Source organism: Hemicordylus capensis, chromosome 5 (assembly GCF_027244095.1).
Source record: "Hemicordylus capensis ecotype Gifberg chromosome 5, rHemCap1.1.pri, whole genome shotgun sequence".
In the NCBI taxonomy this organism is placed as follows: domain Eukaryota; kingdom Metazoa; phylum Chordata; class Lepidosauria; order Squamata; family Cordylidae; genus Hemicordylus; species Hemicordylus capensis.
In genome coordinates, this window is record NC_069661.1 from 238,583,346 (window position 1) to 238,604,342 (window position 20,997).

Sequence of the window (20,997 nt, forward strand, 5' to 3'; positions counted from 1 at the left end):
GACCCTTGCATGGAACTTTTCAGAAGGATGGGGAAATAGAAGAGCTAAATTCTGAAAGCAATTTGTGGAACACACATAAGCCCGATTCAGATATTATTTTGTAAGTGCACACAGGTGTCTGCACACAGGTAAACGTTTTTGGTGAGTGAACATAAGAACAGCCCTGCTGGATCAGGCCCAAGGCCCATCTAGTCCAGCATCCTGTTTCACACGGTGGCCCACCAGATGTCACTGGAAGCCTACAGCAGGAGTTGAGGGCATGCCCTCTCTCTTACTGTTACTCCCTTGCAACTGGTACTCAGAGGCATCTAATACATGCATTCATTTTAAAAATGAATTGGGGTACAGATCCCTTCAAATGCAGGGTACAGACATGAAGTGTACCATGCTACGTGAACTGAACATAATGTGTTAATAACTGTAGCCCAATTCAGACATTATGCTGTACGAGTGTACCTGCATTCAACATAACAGGTGAATAATTGTAACTGTGTACACTGTACACTTGTACGAGTATTGAACATAATGTGTGAATAGGAACACAGGAAGCTGCCATATACTGAGTCAGAACATAGGTCCATCTAGCTCATTATTGTCTGCCCAGACTGGCAGCGGCTTCTCCAAGGCTGCAGGCAGGAATCTCTCTCAGCCCTATCTTGGAGATGCTGCCAGGAAGGGAACTTGGAACCTAGATGCTCTTGCCAGAGTGGCTCCATCCCATAAGGGGAATATCATAACAGTGCTCACACATCAAGTCTCCCATTCATATGCAACCAGGACAGACCCTGCTGCTTAGCTAAGGGGACAAGTCATGCTTGCTACCACAAGACCAGCTTTCCTCTCCTTGTATGTATGTAGGCCTTGTATGTGCGTACAGATCTGAACACCTTATGTTTCTTAGATTGTGAGTCCTTTTGAGACAGGAAACCATCTTATTTATTACATTGATAAGTTTTGTTGCAAAGTTGTACATAAATATTCATTGTAGTAGCACATCTGTGTGTACACTGTGCACAAATTGCACATGGGTTGAACATAACATGCAATTAGGGCTATAATATAGTCTCTAGGCTTGTCTGGGAGACATATATTGTTTACCTTACACATATATACACAAACACAACCATTAAGCACAGCATCCTAATAATTCAAATTTTCCCACGAACTGGTTGTCATTTACAATTACAAAAATGAGTTTGAATACTTAGCAATTTACTTAGTGATTTATACTGAGTTAGAAATAAAAAGAAAATAAATGGCCCCAAATAAGTTTTGTTTTGAAGGTAATTATTCCTACTCTCATTTTCCATTGTTAGTATTGTTGCATGAAAAGGATTAAGGCTTTTCTCGTTTGGAGTTAACAATTCAAGAACAAGCCTGTGTCAGAGTAAGAGCAACATACCCATCAGCTGTGACTTGGCATACATCTCACCCCATGTGAATAATATGCAAATATGCTCATGGCATGTAACAAAATATGTAAATGATGGTCTGAGAGCCTCTGGCTCGTGCTGTTTTTCCATCAGGGCTCTTAATAATGAACAAGTTGCTCGCTCCTGGTCTAGGCCTCATTCCTTCACTATGACAACAGTGGCCACTTCCAACAAATAGTTTGTGTTTGGTGCCTTGCCTAATCACAGCCTAAGCAATTAAAAGTACACATCATTACACATGTGAGATCTGGAGTGAATTTATACTTATTATTGTCGTCTAAAAATCTTTATTGTTCATCAGGAATATTGTGTGCCCCTACAGCTTGCAAGAGGCAGTGTTGCCAATTCTCATAAAATGAAATAGCATTGGGCCTGGTCAGCAGATGGGATGGGAGACCACAAAATGGAGTCTGTTTGCCACACATTTAATATGCCAGCTGCTGTTATCCTACCTAAGGAGTCCCTTCCTGTGCTTTGGGCTGCAGTTATTTCTCACTCCATTTGGCTGTTTATTACTTTTATTAAATGGGGTGGGGGTGGGGTGGAGGGGGGGGTGAGGAATCAAACAAGACATTTAGTAGTCCTACCTCATCCAGGGTGAGTTTAAGTGTCCACCCGTCAAGGAATTCAGAGTTAAGGTTTCCACAGCAACGTTAACTCTGCCCTCCTGTGCATGACAATGGGGATCTTTCGTTACATTAGCACACAAAAGATCAGCCAGTGCAAGAAACTACTCCGTAAACAATGCAACATAATGGGAAGGAAATGAACCATAGCTAGAGAAGCACACACAGAGCAGCATTTGCTGCATGTTTATGTGTGGTAGTAACTGGCATTTCAGGCCTGTTTTGAAGATAACTGCTCATGTGGTGACATAGCAAACATTGCCTTAGAAACCAGGAATGAAGCGCCAGAGACATCTTTTGCAAACTTCTCTGAAATATAAGAGCCAGTCAAAGAATGGGAACTTGAAAAGATAAGATTTTCCCCCAGTTCATTAGGAGCAGATTAGAAAGCTATCTTCTTGTTGGCGGGGTGGGGCAGGGTGCTAGACTATGTAAGGTGTCGTTTTTTGTTTTTGCAGAGAACTTGGGCAACCTAATCCTATGACCCTATTCACTCAGAAGCAAGTCCCACTATAATCAATAGGACTTTTCCTCAGATAAGCACACACAAAGTTGCAGCTTTAATGTAGGACTAACTGGTGCCAAGTATTAGCTTGTGTGTTACCTTTTACACACCACAGTTCTTGCAAAAAATAAGATCGCCTCAGCTTTTTCCTCCTTCTGCACGCTGTATACTGAGGAAATATTTGGCCAGGGGAAGCATCCCTTTTTACCTCTTAACAGCTGAAAAAGTTGACTTTAGGAGATTAAAAGGGATGGTTCCCCTGGTGGATTGAACTAATTGGGCCTTATTATTACCATATGAAGCAACATGAAGCAGCTGCTTTGGGCCACAGATTCCAGAAGGGGGCACCATTTTCCTGCTGTCAACCCCCATCTCCTCTTATTTGAATGTAAAACTGAAGACAGACTTGTTCATTTGATTTACAGATGCCTCTCTTCTGCTTTCTGTCTCACATTAACAACATTCCCATGTGTACAACATCAGACCAGAGAGATTCAAAAGCCTTTTTGCACTGTACTTCTGAACAAGTTCAGGTGCACGTCTCTTTGATTTCAGGAGGACTTATTTCCGGATATGTGTCATGGTGGAGGAAAACCCCTTTAGAAAGGTACACAATCACACTTTCCACAGTCAAAGACATTTTCCATGACTGATACAAAACTTATAAGCAGACCAGGAACTCTATCTGGAAGTACCCATTTGTAGGCCTCTAATAGTGGCCGGGAGGGGATAGGAAAAAGAAACAGGCTCTAAATGACTTCCTTCAAAGCAGTTAACTAATATCAGTGAGACTGTCCCACCGTATCTTATTTGCGTAAGAATGGTAGAGAATGCATGATTTTGGGTTGACATGAGTAAAACTTCCATAGTAGGAGGAGGAAGAGAATGAGGAAGGATGGGATAGGATGAACATGTCCCCTCCTCAGCAGTCATACTGTGTGGGGAATCAACACTTATTATATATGCTAAACAACATTAGTGTGCATTCCAGTGCTGGAGAGGGAAGTGCACAGTCTAGAATGAATTTAAACACACAAAAAGCGGGGCAGGGGGAGGTTTTCCATTTCATGACCTTTCCCCATTTCTAGCCTGTTTTCAGAAGGGAAGAAGAACTATGTGATCATCAGGTCTCTTTCTGTGTGCATCCCCCTTCAATAATTTGTGTGCTTACAGTCCAATACAAACCAAATCCACAGCACATGGAAGGGGACCTAGGGGAGTGGTTTTTTCCCCTGACCTACTGTCTTGTTTCAAGATGGCAGTGAAAGTATAGGCAACAACATCCATTTATTACTGGCAACCGGGAAAAAGAAATTCACAGCCATTGGAGGGGGCCCTCAGTAAGAGACCCTATGTTAAAAGAAGCAGAAAGTCGGCACCATTAGTTCTACTTAGAACAACATTAAAAAATGAGGTCTAAACTATGGACTCCTCTTCTCCAGCACTGGAATGCCCATCTGTCTGGTTCAGAATATTGTTTCAGAGTGTTGAATAGACAATCCTCCTCACAGCATGACTGTCATACCTTCTACACTGCTTCCCTCCTTCTGTTGGGCAGCAAGAGGACATGTCATTACAACTGCAACCTAGGATCTTTGGCTCTTCTAAAAAGATCTTGAACGCAACATCTAAAAAGGGAATCAGAAGGTTATAGATAAGAGCTGGGCCTTGTAGGGACTGGGTAGGAAACAATGTCACAGCAGCAACTATATAGTAGCTGTGGTTCGATCATAATGCAAGCATGAGGGAATTAACTGTCCCTTCAGGCCTGTGCTAAACCTTACTTGGGATTAGTCAGGGAACTAGGAAGATACTGTAGTAGAGCCAGGGCTTCAAATAGCTGCTATTTTAATACTTTTACTCAGCTTAATTATATATTGTTTTTATCCTATTGTTGTAAGTTGCCTTGGGCATATTTGGAATTTATTGTAGGGAATGAATGTTTTACATCATAGCCGTTGAGATTTCGAAGTATTACTATTCAATCTCTGTATGTTCACATCTTGGCCTTAGCTTTCAAATCTGTAAAATGGGAGAAACAATGGCCTATTACATTTATACACCATCCAAGGAACTAAAGATAGCAGCCACACAGAAAGGGCTATGTCATTTTGTCCTTACAACCACCCTGTCAGGTAGCTCAGGCTGAGAGATGGTGGCTTGCCCAAGATCATGCAGATATGAATCAAATTAACTGTATATAAGACTGAAGGCCTTGTTTAGTTAAAAGCTTGCGCTGTCCAAAAAAAAGTAGCGGGTTCAAATGTATTGAATATAAGAACATAAGAACAGCCCTTCTGGATCAGGACCAAGGGCCATCTAGTCCAGCATCCTGTTTCATACGGTGGCTCATCAGATGCCTCTGAGAAGTCCACAGGCAAGAGGTGAGGGCATGCCCTCTTTCTTGCTGTTGCTCCCCTGCAACTGGTATTGAGAGGCATCTTGCCACTGAGGCTGAGGTGATCTATAGCCATTAGACCAGTAGCCGTCAATAGACCTGTCCTCCATGAATTTGTCTAAGCCCCTTTTAAAGCCATCCAAGCTAGTGGCCATCACCACATCCTGTGGCAGAGGATTCCATACAAGAACATATGAACTCATTGAAGGGTACCAGTATCATGCCTTATTTCCTCCCTCTTCCCAGCCACATTTGTAATGGGGAATAAGAATGGGCCTGTTTTAAAGGGTTGTTTAGATAATGTGAAGCACTTTGAGTTTTAGGGAGAGCATTAATTATATAAATGCTAAGTATTAGTATTATTATTACAGCTTAAACATAATTATTCCTCCACTGAGAGGTCCACTTTATACTGAATCAGACCATTGGTCCATCTAGCTCAGTATTGTCTACACTGACTAGCAGCAGCTTCTTAAAGGTTTCAGGCAGGAGTCTTTCTCAGCCTTACCTGGAGATACCAAGGATTGAACCTGGGACCTTCTGAATGCAACGCAGATGCTCTACCACTGAGCCAGGGCCCCATCAGCTGTCATTTCAAAGGAATAGGTGACATAACAGTGCAATTCAGCTGTTTTGATCTTCAACTCTCACTCACCCATTATCAAATTCAGTCACATTATTCAGATTCTTGCGGTAGGTCTTTAGCAAAACCCACTTAGAGCAGTCAGGTGGCAGATCCTTGGGAGGGTGAGGCCCAGAAAACTGGAACCTGACAGCCCATAAAGGGGTGAAACAGATATAACAGTCAGGCAGGTAGCTAGCATTCTTCACCAGCCAATCAACACTCAATATGGCATCTTGATGCAGATGTAAAATACCACCTGTAGAGATGGAAGAGGCAAACACAATAAAATGCTTTAATTGCTTGCAGCGTGCTTGGGGAAACTGAGGCTAACTATATTGTGATCCACTAAGGAATTCTGCGATAGTGATGAAATGGCAATGATAGGCTGAACCATCATCAGGTCACAGAAAGACAGGGCAAGCAGAAGGGTCTTTAGCTGCCATTGGCTGTACGGATCTGAATCTGGATCTATGTAGGGAAGCAAGAACAGCCTAGGGAAGGAGAAGTAGAAAATACAGGGGCCTAGGAAAGCAGGAGACAGGACCCTGAGAAGGCAGCAGGCTGAAATAAACAATGTGGCACACAATTATACCTGCACGGAAGCTGGAGAATTTGCTCCTCTCTGTTCAGGTACAAAACATTTTGATGCATGGGATGAATACTTCTGGTTTCAAAGCATGAACAACAAGTAGTACATAACCAAAATACCACATTTATAGGACCTAGTACAGGCCATGACAAATTATATTTGGGTCTCGGAACTGGTCCAATAATTTAGGAGCCAGCTGCTCCTTGCTCCATGGGGAGAAACACAACCAGGAGGAGGAGTGAGCAAGCAAGGTAGGAGCAGGTTGCTCCCTCCTCTTCCTGGCCAGGTCCAAGTTATTGGCTCAGGCAGGTGATGGACCAACATGAACAGGAGGAGCAGAGAGCAACCCACCCCTGCCTTGCTTGCTCATGTCTCCTGGTTGTGTTGGTCCATTGCCTGGCTCAGGTGCTTAAATTTTCACATGCCATAATGAAGTGGTGCCTGGGAATTGTTGAGGCCAGACCTGGTGCATGGTCTGGGAGCATCGGAGGCTGCAGAACTGCTGAAGCAGATGTGGACTTGATTAGCCCTCTGAGACCTACCTAATAGCAGGATTAAGTATAATTTTTAAGACACCACATTTATGATGCTATTGTATTTATGCTTCTTTCACCTTCTTAAGTGATCTTTAGAATTAGAACTCTTGCAGACTACTGGGAAGAGTCCAAAGCAATCAAAAATGACAAGCAGTGGCAAATATATATATATATATATATATATATATATATATATACACACACACACACACACACACACACACACTTAGTTCACAGCCTATGTTACTGACACTGAGCAAAGCTGACATGTTTTGGCAAAAGCACAGTCCACACAGATGTCTGAATGGAAGTTGGCCAGTACCCTTGGGGAACATTCTCCTACTACACAGATGGATTGTGCGCCAAATGGACTAGCAGACCACTGTCCTGCTGAGTTCTCTGACCAAAGCTGTGGCACAGCATTCTGGGGCTGCTTATGCAAATTAGTCACTTGAGGAAACGATGGCAGAAAGAGCAGCTTAATTTCTGCCCATCCTTCCCAAGCACCATATTCCTAACTTCCACAAAAAAACTTTAGGAAGCATCAAACCCTAAACCAAACTCAGGAAGAGCACAAGAAAGAGTGCCAGTGCGGTGTAGCAGTAAGAGTGTTGGATTAGGATCAGGGAGACCAGAGTTCAAATCCCCATTCAGCAATGGAACTCACTGGGTGATCCGGGGCCAGTCATTTCTCTCTTAGCGTAACCTACCTTACAGGGTTGTTGTGAGGAGAAACATAATAATGCATACCACTCTGGACTCCTTGGAGGAAAAGTGGGATATACATGTAGAAATGAATTAAATAAGAAAGCCACCTTTCTGTTGGCTTGTTCATATAGCTAAAAAAAGAGGGGTCGCCATAAACATTGACAAAAATTATCCGTTAGCAATACAAAAACCAAAAGTGGTTTTCTTGTGTACTTCTCATTTTCATTTGGATTTGAGCTGGATGCTTCTCAGAATCTTGTGTGAATCCTGAGAAAATTTGTAATTTACCTCAGTTATAGCTTTATTAAGATCCCATTGTACCAGAAGACCGGATTTATCTAAAGTTGCTGCTTCTGATAGCATAGGGCAAGTGTCTAATTGTGATTGTGCTTTTTTGAAAGTGAGAGTTATGCAGCTGAAAGGAAGCAGGAGTCTACAGTAGGTGAATTATGTGCACATCACTGGCCTGGCCAACTCAGTATCTTACCAAACACTTTGTACAGCTTCTCTCAGTAATCACATGAGCCTCTATATTGCAAAGCCTAACAGTCGGTCCCACTTATTGCTAACACAAAAACTCACAGAAAGCTAACTGCAGATTACCTTTTGGCATCTGTTTCAAGATACTGAACACGGCACTTTGATCAATGAGAGCTTTCGCCTTGAAGAAATGCATGCTGGGTGGAAACAGCCCCGTACGCATAGCTTCAGCCACTTCCCTCTCTTTGAGAAGCATGAGCTTGTCATTGATGTGCTCTTCCAGTTGTCCCAGCACAAGGTTGCCACCTGTCCAACTGGCTTTCTCCTTTTCAATTAGCGAGTCCCTCTCATTCTGTAATGGTATGGGAATACAAAGGCAAGTCCAATTGAAGATGAAGAGGATTTGCCATCCATATCTCTGAGATGAAGGCATAGTTTAAGGAACACACCTAGAAAACAGAGCCACAAGTGTAAGTGATAAGATTAAAGCTTAATAATTTTCAGTGCAGGAATTGATGAGATCTGACTCCTTTCAAAATCATATTCTCCGCCTAAAGCTAAATAATTAAGAAGGGAAACACCAGGAAATCACATATTTTCTTCTCCCCGCCCCCCCCCCCAAATTTCTCTAAGACAAAGGCTGCACAGCTGTAGAGCTGCAGCTGTTGTTGGACTAAAACTCCCATGATCACCAGCCACAGGGTCCAATAGTGAAGGAAGATGGGAGTTGAAGGCCAGCATTTGTAGGAGGGCTGAGGTTGTGCAGCCTTCCTTTAAGAGACCAACCAATTTAAAAACATATTCCATTTATGAGTCCCTGGCAGAGCCCGAGATCATGTGCAAGCTAGAATTAATACTTTTTACAATCAGAAAACAATGATCAGAATCCTACAAAACAACCTCTTGCAAAGCATGACCCATAAATATGCTGTCATTCAACATATACTGTATATACACTTTTTACAAACATATAAAGTGCAGAGGAATTTCTCCCCCAGTGAAGTGCCCTTCTCATTCTGTTATGCCTCCCCAAGTGTGGTATTTATAGTCCCACATTCAGAACTGTGGAGAGACAGGGCTGGTTTGGATGATATGCCTGCTAGCACATGCGATAAGGACAGGCCCTTGCTATTATCGGAGGATGTCCCAACACATTTCCAGGGTGTCCCTTAATCACGCGAGGGGGCTGTTCATCTGAATCATCTTTCTGCATGTGCTCCCAATATCTGTTTAGACAGATCTTGGAAGTACATGTGGAGAGGCAATTCAGATGAACAGCCCCCTCTTGCGATTAAGGGACATGCTGAGTATCCTCCAGTGATGTCGGGACGGCAACAGCACTCATACTGGTCCAGAATGTTATGACTGTGAGTTACGATAGATATAAAGCTGTACATTAGAGATAGAGCTATTCATATGTTATGTTCAACACTCATACAATGAGTGCACAGAATAGTACAACTGTAAGGGTGGGGGAGGGTGCACTTACCCCTCCCTCCACTTCCCCCCCGCCGGCGCTCCGTTTGTAAAGACCCCTTGAGGTGGCAGCATACCTCCCTGCTGCCCCATCCCCTCCTTGGCTGGAAATGGCCAGAAGTGCCGGGCACGCGTGCACATGCTGGGCGCGTGCATACACAGTCAGACGAGCGAGCGCGACATGCACATGCCTAGCATGTGCACGTGCGCCCAGCACTTCTGGCCAAGGAGGGGATGGGGCAGCAGGGAGGTATGCTGCCGCCGTCCTGACAGGGTCTTTACAAACGGCGCGCTGGTGGGGGGGGGAAGCAGAGGGAGGGGTAAGTGTACCCCCCTGCCCTTACAATTGTCTCACCCACCCCCCACCTCCGAACCAGCCAGTGTTCAAACCTGTTCGAAGGCCCATAAAAGGGCCTCTGAACAGGTTTGTGCACTCCCCTACCAGTATACAAAGATACAGATCTGAATTGATGTGTTTCCCTAAGGCAACACCCTATTCAGTACACACAACATGAATTCTCTTGGTAACAGCTCTAGGTCTGTAGCCCAGTAGCAGTACTAAGTATACATGAAGGAAGACCAAGAACTCAAAAGGAGATTCCCACCCCCCATCCTTATTTATTTAACATATTTCTGTACCGCCCAAAACTTACATCTCTGGGCAGTTTACAAGAAGATTAAAAAGTAAAACATTAATTGTAAACAAAAACAAAAAAAAGTAAAAGCAAGAAATTTAAAACATAATTTTAAATTATAAAACAATATTCTAAAAACAACATTAAAACAATAAAAACAATATCAGTTAAAAGCCTGGGTGAACAGATGTGTCTTTAAAGACTTTTTAAAAGTTGTCAGAGATGGGGAGGCTCTTATTTCACTAGGGAGTGCATTCCAAAGCCTCGGGGCAGCAATGGAGAAGGCCCGTCCCTGAGTAGCATTGTGTTCTCATTTATACTTCAGAAATTAAGTTTCTTCCTGATCTTTCCCTTGGCTGTGAACCTTCCAACAATCTGCCAGTTACTTTCTTCTGTAGCAGTTTCCTGTACTAAACAGGGGGTTTGTCTGGAAGACCTCTGAATTCCCTTCCAAGTCTAACATTCTGTGATTTCTGCCTATCCCAGCATCTTTTGTTCTAGTGGCCAAGAGCTTTATTCGGGAACAAACACAAGACATATATGAAAGACTCACCCCGTTGCAGCCAAAGATTACAAGAAAGCCAAATGGACACCACCCTGCAGCAGTTCACTTACGGCTGAATTTTCCTCCCTTGTGTCCAGCAATCAAGACAATTGTAAAGGCTCTTTTTATAAACACAAATGCACTCAGCAGGCAGATTTAGCTGTTGCTACAAAACTGCTCTCATAAAACAGAACAAGACAAACAACTAGTTCCAGTTCCTGTATGAAGAAATGTTTCCTTGTAATTGCTGATACATTTAAGACACACTTCATTGCCCAAGCAAGGGAGGAAAGGCCAGGCTTATGAGTTAAAATGCAGAGAACTGGCTGCATTGGCAGGAAGACCTCCCAGTGTCTTCATGCATATGCACTCATGTAGACATTATTCTAAGTGCAATAGGAGCCTTAACCCCAATTCAGAGCAACATGGAGCATCTTGCTGCTGTGGCAATATAGACCCGCTGACACTTCAGAGAAGGAGCACTGCCTCCAAACAATTTTTTAAAATTGCAAGTAAGAGGAGAGTCATGTGACATATGGGCACTAACTAATAGACATTAACCTTCAGGTACCCATGACACCAGGCACGTAGTGACCTTACCAGTGGCCAAGGGACAAAGTGCAGCCAGAGAGCTTCCATCTTGTGCCCCAAGCCACACACCCTGGTCATGCTCCCCCAAGCCACGCCCCCAGGCCATACACAGAGGCCCAAAATGAGGCGGAGTGCAGCACTCCAGCGGTACTCGCAGTAGTGAGCGGGGAGGTGGAGGCGGTGGCAAGACCTCCTTCCATGGGCCTGCCTGCCACCCAAATGACAGGCCAGGCCAGTTTCGGCCCATTTGGGATGGGAAGAAGCATGTGGTACAGTTATCAGAGAGGACTGTAGGACCTCAAGATGCACAAAGAGAATGTGCTTGTTTTAATCTTGTTTCTGTTCAGACATTTACCCACAAATAAGCTCTCACCATGTAGAGCTACTTTTATGGTGGGGGTTGGGAGTATTTTCAAATAAATACTCATGTGGATTCCTCATGTGCATTCTGAAATGGCATGGTCCACTAAGAAGGCTGTTCCACTACTCTGCCCACCATAGACATTCAAACTGGTTCCCAGTTACCATCATCTGCCCATTCATGTGGATGTGCAATATGTTCCTAGATATAGTTCAGACATTATATAAAGTTATGGTCATAGATGCTGGACAAGCCAGATAACTATGCATGATCTCTACATTTCTATACCAAATATTTTAATGGGCTGATTAGTGCCAATCACAGAAGTTGACAAATCTCTACCAAATATACTTAGAATTTAATGAAAAGATGGAATTAATACCAAGTGTTCCTAGATAGATGCTTTCTGTAACTTCTCCACATTATCAAATTCTAGTTATTTGTGCAGAACAGGTTATCTGTGCCTGCTTTAGGTGTGTGTGTGTGTATATATATATATATATATATATATATGTGTGTGTGTGTGTGTGTGTGTGTGTGTGTGTGTGTGTGTGTGTTTTGCTTCAGGTACAAGACACATATCTAGATAAAACCTGTTGTCATGTCTTATTCTAAGCTTGTTTTTTCTTCTAAGTATATGTGCTGACACAGGAATTTTATGCAACCAACAGCAGATGACAAAGAGCAAAACCCCCTTTTGGATAAGGCTAGGCCAGGCCAGTCACGTCGACAGCATTGTTGCCATAGACAAGATCTTGGAAGATTCCCATTTCTATATGACAACAGAAGCCATTTCTGCCTCCTTCCACTCTGACCCCGCTCAGCAGATCTTAACAATTGCTACCTGCTGGCATGCAACACAAGAGGGCCAAGGGAGCTTGACACAAAAGGCCTCTTTCATATGATGGGCTTGCCCTAGAGCAGCCAGGCTTGGAGGCGGCTGTGAATAGTTGCCTTTTCCAATCCCCCAGCCTTGCATTTCAATCAGAGTCAGCAATCAGTTTGGAATCCCCCTACTTTGCTGCTCTGTGTGGTGTGGTCTTTACTGTGTGTTTTCACCTTCTCCGCTAATAGCAGTTTTGGGGCCAATTTACGTCAGGGAATTCTTGCAGGGGCAAAGGGTTAACCCCCACCCATCCGTTGAGGCCTTGATCCAAATCCACCCCCACCATAAGTGGTTTTGTAGAAACAGACAAATAGTTCTGAGTAGGTCAAATAGAGCCTACTTGCAGCATATTTTAATATGGTGACTCTTACCAAGGACCCCTTGCTAATGTGCTATCAATTGGGTTTCTCTGCACATGAGTTTTCGGAGAGGTGTTACCTATACTTTGAGTGGCTATCATATGGGAACAAAATAAATGATCAGAAGCAAAATACCCATCAGGGTTCCATTTGCTGTGAATCTAGTCTGTATTGGACTGTAAATGAAAAAGTTATTAGAGGGAGACGCACACAGACATGTTGATCTCATACCTTCCTCTTCAGAAGGTAAGCAGATTCCTTCCCCGACATCTTCAAGACAGGGCTGAGAGACACTCCTGCCTGCAACTCTGGAAAAGCTGCTGCCAGTCTAAGTAGACAATACTGATCTAGATGGACCAATGGTCTGACTCGGTATAAGACAGCTTCTTATGTTTCAACTGGGAATTGTGTGTGTATCTGTCCTCTTTCCTTCAGTTGGCAGCCAGGTTCTTTTGGCATTTTCCATAGTGGTGTGTGTATGTCTCTTGTGGATTCAGGTGGACCCAATGGCCACTGCTATCTTGAAAGACTAGACTGAGAGCAGACAAGCTTTCCACTCGTCTGTGTAATGTTTCTTAGGGCACAAATCACAGACATATTGTCAACTGAGATTTACAAAAGGTAAAGGCAACGGAATTAGCTTTTCTTTTAAAGTTGAGATTCATACAAAAAACTTCTGCAAGTTTATCACAGGTTCAGCAAGTTTAGTCCATTGCCCCAGGTCTGTTTGATCATAGAAGGTGGAAACAAAAGTGGATACTGATGTTCATTTGCATTCAGAATTTAATTGCTTTCACCATGTTTGCATTTTTGGCAAAGAGGTAATGCTTGCACGCTTCACGTCTTGGATTATGGATACTTAGGATCTAATGTAGCTTTCAGTACACAAAATATACTGACCAACCAAAAGGAACTTCTTGATTCATTGATTTGTCTTTCATAACATCCGTGTCCAAAATACATAATGTTTTAAAAAAGAAGATACCTTATTTACCTGAATCTAAGACTAGGATTTTTCCAAGTTCTTGGATGTTTGAGTTTTACAGCCCCCCAATTTCTGAGTTCTCTTCCTTTCAGGTAAATACATGTATAACCTGGGTTTAAAAAGTGGGCCATCTTCTTTTTGGGGTCATCTTCTGTTTGGGTAAATACTGTGTGCATTGACTGCCAGAACCAAACATAATAATAATTTGTTGATCTTGGTGCTAGGAATGTAGCATTGGAGACTAGCATGCCAGAGGATATAGAGGAGGACTTGGACCTGCGGAGACCGGCTTCCACTCGCTGCCGGTCTGTGTAGACAATACTGAGCTAGATGGACCAATGGTCTGACTCAGTAGAAGGCAGCTTCTTATGTTCACTTCTCTCTGCCATAGACTTGCTGAGTGTTCTTGGGCAAGCCACTGTATTAACTTCAGTTCCCATTCTGTTAAATGCAAATAATACTTTGCATTTTTATTGCAAATTCCTGAAGCTTGTTTTGTACCAGGAACTTCCCGGCTCATAGCTCACACTTACTTACTGAGGAGGAGAATAAAGATTGTAAAGCATTTTGTAGGTGAAGTAAACTGCATGCATGATCAACAGCAGGAGAGTCCTTTGATAAGGAAGGCTTAGGGCAAATTGTCCTTGATGCCTGCTCAGTCTTTAGATCTGTGAAGGGCTGTCATATAGAAGAAGCTGACTTGTTCTCTGTTGCTTTTGAGGGCAGGACTAGAATTTCAATGGGTTTAAATTACTAGGAAACAGATTTAGGCTAGACATTAGGAATAATTTCCTCATTGTGAGAGCTCCGGCTGCTTGTCAGCAAACAGGCTGCGGCATGCAATGGTGGGCTCTTTTTCTTTCATTTTGAAACAGACTGAGTGGTCATCTGTCAGGGATGCTGTAGCAGTCTCCTGCACTGAGAAGGGGGTAGGGCTATAAGACTTCCAAAATCCCTTCCAACTCTTCTTATAGTCCCTTTAGAATCCAGAGCTCAGAACAGTAGGCCCCCTGTAGCCTGCTCAGGCAGGCTAGTATGGCAGCCTAGATGGTACACTCTCTCTCAAAGCACAGAGCTCAGCCTGCTAAAGACTTCTGGAGAAACCAGAGTGCTGGTGGCACAGAAGTTAAGTTATGGATGCCTGACTGCTGGGAAGCCTCATTGAAGACCCCACCTCCCTGCACCTTACACCTGTTGGCAAGTCCTCTTACCATGGATTTCACTCCTGCTCCTAGACAAAGAGACACTGCCGGGAGTGATCCACCACTGCTGGAAGATGAGCAGTGAGTGGGGTGAAATAGGGCATATCTTCTCCCCTTCCCTCCCACCCAATATGGGGACCGATTATGCATTGATTTTGTACAGTGTTGATAGTCATGACTTCCCACACAAGATCTTGGGAAGCACAGGTTACTGAAGGTGCTGAGTGAGAATCCTCTGATATGAGACCCCTATCTCTCTTCATATAACTACAGTTCCCAGGGAGACAGAATGAATCTTAAACCAGTTTAAATTTATAGCATAGATATAGCCCGAGTGGCTGTGACTTGTTTATACCAACTCGGGGATTCCCAACCTTTTGTCGCCAGATGTTAATGGATCACAACCCCCATCATACCCAGCCACCGTGGCCAAAGTCCAAAAAACATTTGAGGACCCAAGGGTGCCCCTGAGGCAGCCCAACACTAGCCCCATTCAGACATTAATAATAATAATAATAATAATAATAATAATAATAATAATAATAATAATAATTCAATTTCTATACCACCTTTCCAAAAATGGCTCAGGGTGGTTTACACAGAGAAATAACAAACACATAAGATGGATCCCTGTCCCCAAAGGGCTCACAATCTAAAAAGAAACATGAGATAGACACCAGCAACAGTCACTGGAGGTACTGTGCTGGGGGTGGATAGGGCCAGTTACTCTCACCCTGCTAAATAAAGAGAATCACCACGGTAAAAGGTGCCTCTTTGCCCAGTTAGCAGGGGTGTGTACAGATGTCTGTATACTCACAGATGTTTGTGTAAATGACTGTGCCTGTGCTCATTTTAAAAGTGAAAGTGGATACAGGCCCTTCAAAATACATGATACAGATAGGAAGTATTCTTCTGTACCTGCGTTCAACATACTGTAACGTGAATAATTGCACCTGTGCAGATCTGCACTTGTGTACATCATACACTCATTGTACAAGCATTGAACATAACATGTGAATGAGCCTTCTCTCTTTTTGGACCCACATTAGCTCTATAGGATTTTAAGACAGTTTCCCCCCCCCCAATCTGCTACCCAAGATCCTTTTTCACAAGGATCACAATCTTAACATGAGAAGTATGTGCTCTGTCAATAAGTTACAAGCCCTTCCCCAGCTAAGAGCAGCAAAAAGTAAAAAACAACAACAGGCTATTCTGGTGAGCAGGGTCTGGCAGAGCACAAACAGGGCAACTGGAAAGTCTGGTGGGGGGATGTGGAAACAAAGGGCAGAATAAGGAAATGAAAAATGGAAAGCATCTGAAAGGGAGACAACAGGTGGGGTGAGGTGGTTACAATGGAAGCAGAAGCGAGTCAGCTGGAAAGGGGGGGATTTTGTGACATGTGATGATATTTACCAAGTGACCTGCTTGGTACTTTCATTAAGCCAGTGGTTTGTTTGTTTTTCCATCCCGAAGGATACATAGTTTAAAACATGCAGTATTTTGAGTAAGGTGACCCCCAAATATCCTTTCACTTGCTCTATATTTATCACAGCTAGAAAGGAAGTCTTGAAAACAGAGATACGGTGGACTTATGCAGATGTAAAAACCAGAAGCTAACTTTGTCAGAAAAGACAAAATCTGACAATTTTTATGCCAAACTTGTGGTTTCCAGAGGGTTGGCTGATAAAACGTCATTTAAAGCTTCCAGCTAAAACATCCATAACTGCAGTCCCATGTTACCTTTAAATGAGGTTGCCTAATGTCTGCCAGGACTGCCTCAATTAATCAGAGAAGAGGACAGCTGCAGACCGCACAGTACCGGCTTACTTCCATCACATCTGGCTTGCAAGTGCATTATAGCCACCATGTGTTCTTCTGACATAAGCCCCCTTCATTGTTTTACTTACTGACCTCTCTCGGCGAGGTTACTGCATACACAAAACAAGCCAGAACATGTTGCTGACAGTGGATCCATTTCTGGGATATGGGTGGTGGCAAATTACTTAAAGTTAGAGCCCTTCCAAAAGAGTGCAACTTACTCAGTTGTTGGAGGGGGTCTAAATGCATACAGTTTTGCTGTTGCAAGGAAATTACATTTCCTGCCATATCTGTTCCTGTGAAAACGCAATCCCTACCACTCCTCACCTCTTCCATTCATTGTCAATGTGAATATTATGTAGAATGCACCATAGTACAGTAGTAAACATGCTGGTAAACTCTCGGCTTGACTTATTTATAGCTGCCCATTTAAGGCACCTATAATTAGTCAATTTACTTAAGAAAGTGTCTTCTGTACAGACTCCACTGCTCTTTAAGATCTTACAGAGAGGTCCACGTACAGTTGCTGTTGGCTCATCTTCAGAGTTGGGCCTTCTCTATGGTTGCTCCTGAGCTCTGAGCCGCAGGGTTTGACTTCTCTGCTGGTATTTAAGGCGGCCTTTAAACGCATCTCATTACCCAGGCGTTTGGTTATGTGTAACCAGCTGCTCTGTTTTTATTGTTTTATTGCCTTTTTAGATTTATTGTCTTAAAATCATGTTTACATGCCTTGAGACAGCTGTCTGAGGGGGTATAAATGTATCAGGCCTGCTCACCTTTGCCCCCCCCAGCTGTTTCTGGACTACATCTCCCATAATCCCTAGCCACAGCAGCCAATAGCCAGGGATTATGGGAGTTGTAGGCCAACATCTGCAGGCAGCAAGCCAAAGTTAAGCAGCCTTGTATAGATAAGGGTACGAGTGCCTACACTAGGGGTGGGAGGCAAGGCCTTCCTGCCAGCCTTGCAATCAGTTTTGTGCTCCCCCTTTGGAACACTCAAGCATAATGCAACTCATCTAATGCATCTGACATTCTATGAAGTTTCTTTTTTGCTGCCTCTCTTTAGCACTGTAGTTGAATTTCTTTTTAATTGTCTTTGCCCCATCACACCACACATACACCATGAAAAAGCTCCAAAGCTCCTCCCTCTTGACCAAAATGCAATCCTGAACCAACAGGAGACTATAGAAGGGTCATGTAGAAAGGTTTTGAATGGGAATGGGCCGGGGGGTGTGTGCATGGGTGGGATTTACTCTCAATCATGTTATAGCTCCTTAACTTACCATGCAGCAAGAATGCTATTTCCACTACCCCCCAAATTTCAGAGCAATTTGATGCGTGTTTGGTAGTGCTGGGCCTAGCACATGGTTGGAGGCTACAAAGGACTACTTCTCCATAGATTTGGAAACACTGTGAGGCAAGCTTATAAGTAGCTGCCACGTGGTTAGTAGTTATCTAATCCAGGGGTTCCCAACTTTGGGTCCTCTCAGATGTCGTTAGACTGCAACTTCATCATCCCTACCTACAACAGCCATGATGGGAGTTGCAGTCCAACAATATTGGGGGACGCAAGGTTGGAAACCTTTGGGCTAATAATTCCTTTATTATTTATTATTATTATTATTATTATTATTATTATTATTATTTATTATTTCTCGTTTACACAGTCAGACAGGTGTTATTGACTGGTTTGTTTTATCCAGACATCGAGTCCTTCCCAAGGACCTGGGATGGCTGAATTTTATTGTCAATTGTTATAGATATTGTCGCAGAATATAGGCTGTTCCCAGTAAAGCTGCTTTTTGTAATTGGCTGATGGTGATTTCTGTGGCCCCTATGGTGTAGAGGTGCTCTTCAAGGTCTTTGGAACTGCACCCAGGGCGCCAATTACCACTGGGATTATTTTGGTCTTTTTCTGCCACAGCCTTTCAATTTCAATTTGTAGATCTTTGTATTTGGTGATTTTTTCTATTTCTTTTTCTTCTATTCTGCTATCCCCTGGTATTGCTATGTCGATTATTTTGACTTGTTTTTCTTTCTTCTCGACTACAGTTATATCTGGTGTATTGTGTGGCAGATATTTGTCTGTTTGTAGTCGGAAGTCCCATAATATTTTTACATCTTCATTTTCTTCAACTTTTTCAATGTTATAGTCCCACCAATTTTTGGCTACAGGTAGCTTGTATTTTTTGCAGATGTTCCAGTGTATCATCCCTGCTACTTTGTCATGCCTTTGTTTGTAGTCAGTCTGTGCAATCTTTTTACAACAGCTGATTAGGTGGTCCATGGTTTCATCTGCTTCTTTACAAAGGCAGCACTTGCTGTTTGTTGTGGATTTTTCGACTTTTGCTTTTATTGCATTTGTTCTTAGTGCCTGTTCTTGTGCAGCCAGTATTAAACCCTCTGTTTCTTTCTTCAGGTTGCCATTCTTAAGCCATTGCCAGGTCTTGGTGATGTCTGATTTTCCACTTATATTGTGCAAATATTGACCATGCAGGGGCTTATTTTTCTATTTTTCTGCTCGGTTCTTGACTTGTTCTTTCTTGTAGGCCTGCTTTGTTTCATTGGTGTTGAATCATTTCACATTATTGACCATTTGAAGTGCATCTTCTTCACTGTCCTTGATATATTCTTCAAGGCCTCTTTTCTCCTCCTCTACTGTTTGATGGACTTGCAGCATTCCTCTTCCACCTGAGCTGTGAGGGAGGTATAGCCTATCTACATCACTGCAGGCGTGCAGAGCATGATTGATGGTCATGATTTTCCTGGTCTTACGATCTAGTGTCTCTAGCTCTGCCTGGGTCCAGTCTATTATTCCTGCAGTGTATCTGATAACAGGTATAGCCCAGGTGTTTATGGCTTGTATGGTGTTCCCGCCATTGAGTTTGGACTTGAGGATTTTTCTAACTCTCCTGATGTATTCACTTCCAATTTTTCTTTTAACTTCAGTGCGTGCGATGTTATCAGCCTGGAGAATGCCCAAGTATTTGTAAGGTTCTTTCTCTTCCAGGTTCTTGATCTTGCTTCCATTGGGCAGTTCTATTCCTTCTGTTTTTGTTATTTTCCCTCTGTTCATTATTAATGCAGCACACTTGTCTAGTCCAAACTCCATTGCTATATCGCTACTGAATATACGGACAGTGTTTAGCAGTGATTCGATTTCTGACTGGTACTTTCCATACAACTTCAGATCGTCCATGTACAGCAGATGGTTGATTTTACTTGATGTTTTAGATGTTTGGTATCTGAGGCCTATTTTGTTTAGTATTTGTGAAAGTGGGGTCATGGCGATTACAAACAACAGAGGGGATAGTGAGTCCCCTTGGAAAATGGCTCTTCTAATGCTAACCTGTCCAAGTGCCTCGCCATTGATTGTTAACTGTCTACTCCACATGCTCATTGCTTTTTAAATAGATATCTGAATGTTTTTGCTGACACCAGTTGTTTCTAAACATTTTAGTATCCATGTGTGAGGCAATGAATCGAAGGCTTTCTTGTAGTCAATCCATGCAACACTTAGATTGGTTTTTCTTCTCTTGCAATTTTCTAAAATCATTTTGTCAATCAGCAGCTGGTCTTTTGTTCCTCTGGTGTTCGGGCAATTTCCTTTCTGTTCAACTGGAAGCTGTTTGTTAGTTAATAAGTGTTGCATCACTTCATCTGCTTTTATTCCAGTTAATAATTTGAACATGGTTGGCAGGCAGGTTATCAGTCTATAATTACTTGGAACTGCACCTTTTGCTGGGTCTTTCATGATGAGATGAGTTTTCCCAGTTGTTAGCCATTGTTCAATATCAGCTCCTTGCAAAATGTGATTGAACTGTTTTGATAGTTGTTTATGAAGGCTTGTTAGGTGTTTAAGCCAAAAGCCATGCAATTCATCGTCGCCTGGAGCAGTCCAATTCTTAATTTTCTTTGCTCTTTCACTTATTAATTCTGGTGTTATTATTAGATCTTGCATTTGTTGGTTACATTTTTTGACCTCTTTCATCCAGCCTGCTTTTTTATTATAATCTATTGGATTGTCCCATAATTCCCCCCAGAATTGCACTGTTTCTTCTTTATTTGGTGTTTCTATGTTTCTTGCAGTTTCTCCTTCTATGCTTTGGTAGAAACGTCTCTGATCCGACTGGAATTGGAGATTCTGCCTGTGTTGTGTAGTTCTGGCATCGTATCTGCTAATCTTCTTTGACACTGCTGTTATTTGCTGCTTTATTATTTCCAGGACTTCTCTAATTTT

General features: G+C 42.8%; 1 protein-coding gene across 7 annotated transcripts in view; it reads right to left on the reverse strand.

The window, feature by feature from the left end:
- The window catches only part of ADA2 (adenosine deaminase 2), a 73,075-nt gene that overhangs the window by 19,626 nt on the left and 32,452 nt on the right, over positions 1-20,997 (reverse strand). For 3 of the 7 annotated variants that reach the window (XM_053255462.1, XM_053255460.1, XM_053255459.1), the window contains 2 exons: positions 8,024-8,349; positions 5,618-5,843 (listed from right to left, as the gene is read on the reverse strand). In XM_053255462.1, coding sequence (XP_053111437.1) covers positions 5,618-5,843; positions 8,024-8,333 — 536 coding nt within the window. In that variant the 5' untranslated portion in view covers positions 8,334-8,349. Of the gene's footprint in view, positions 1-2,020; positions 2,483-4,089; positions 4,143-5,617; positions 5,844-8,023; positions 8,350-10,564; positions 10,704-20,997 lie in introns of those variants that run through there. The other 4 variants (XM_053255461.1, XM_053255463.1, XM_053255464.1 and 1 more) reach the window with 4 other exon arrangements.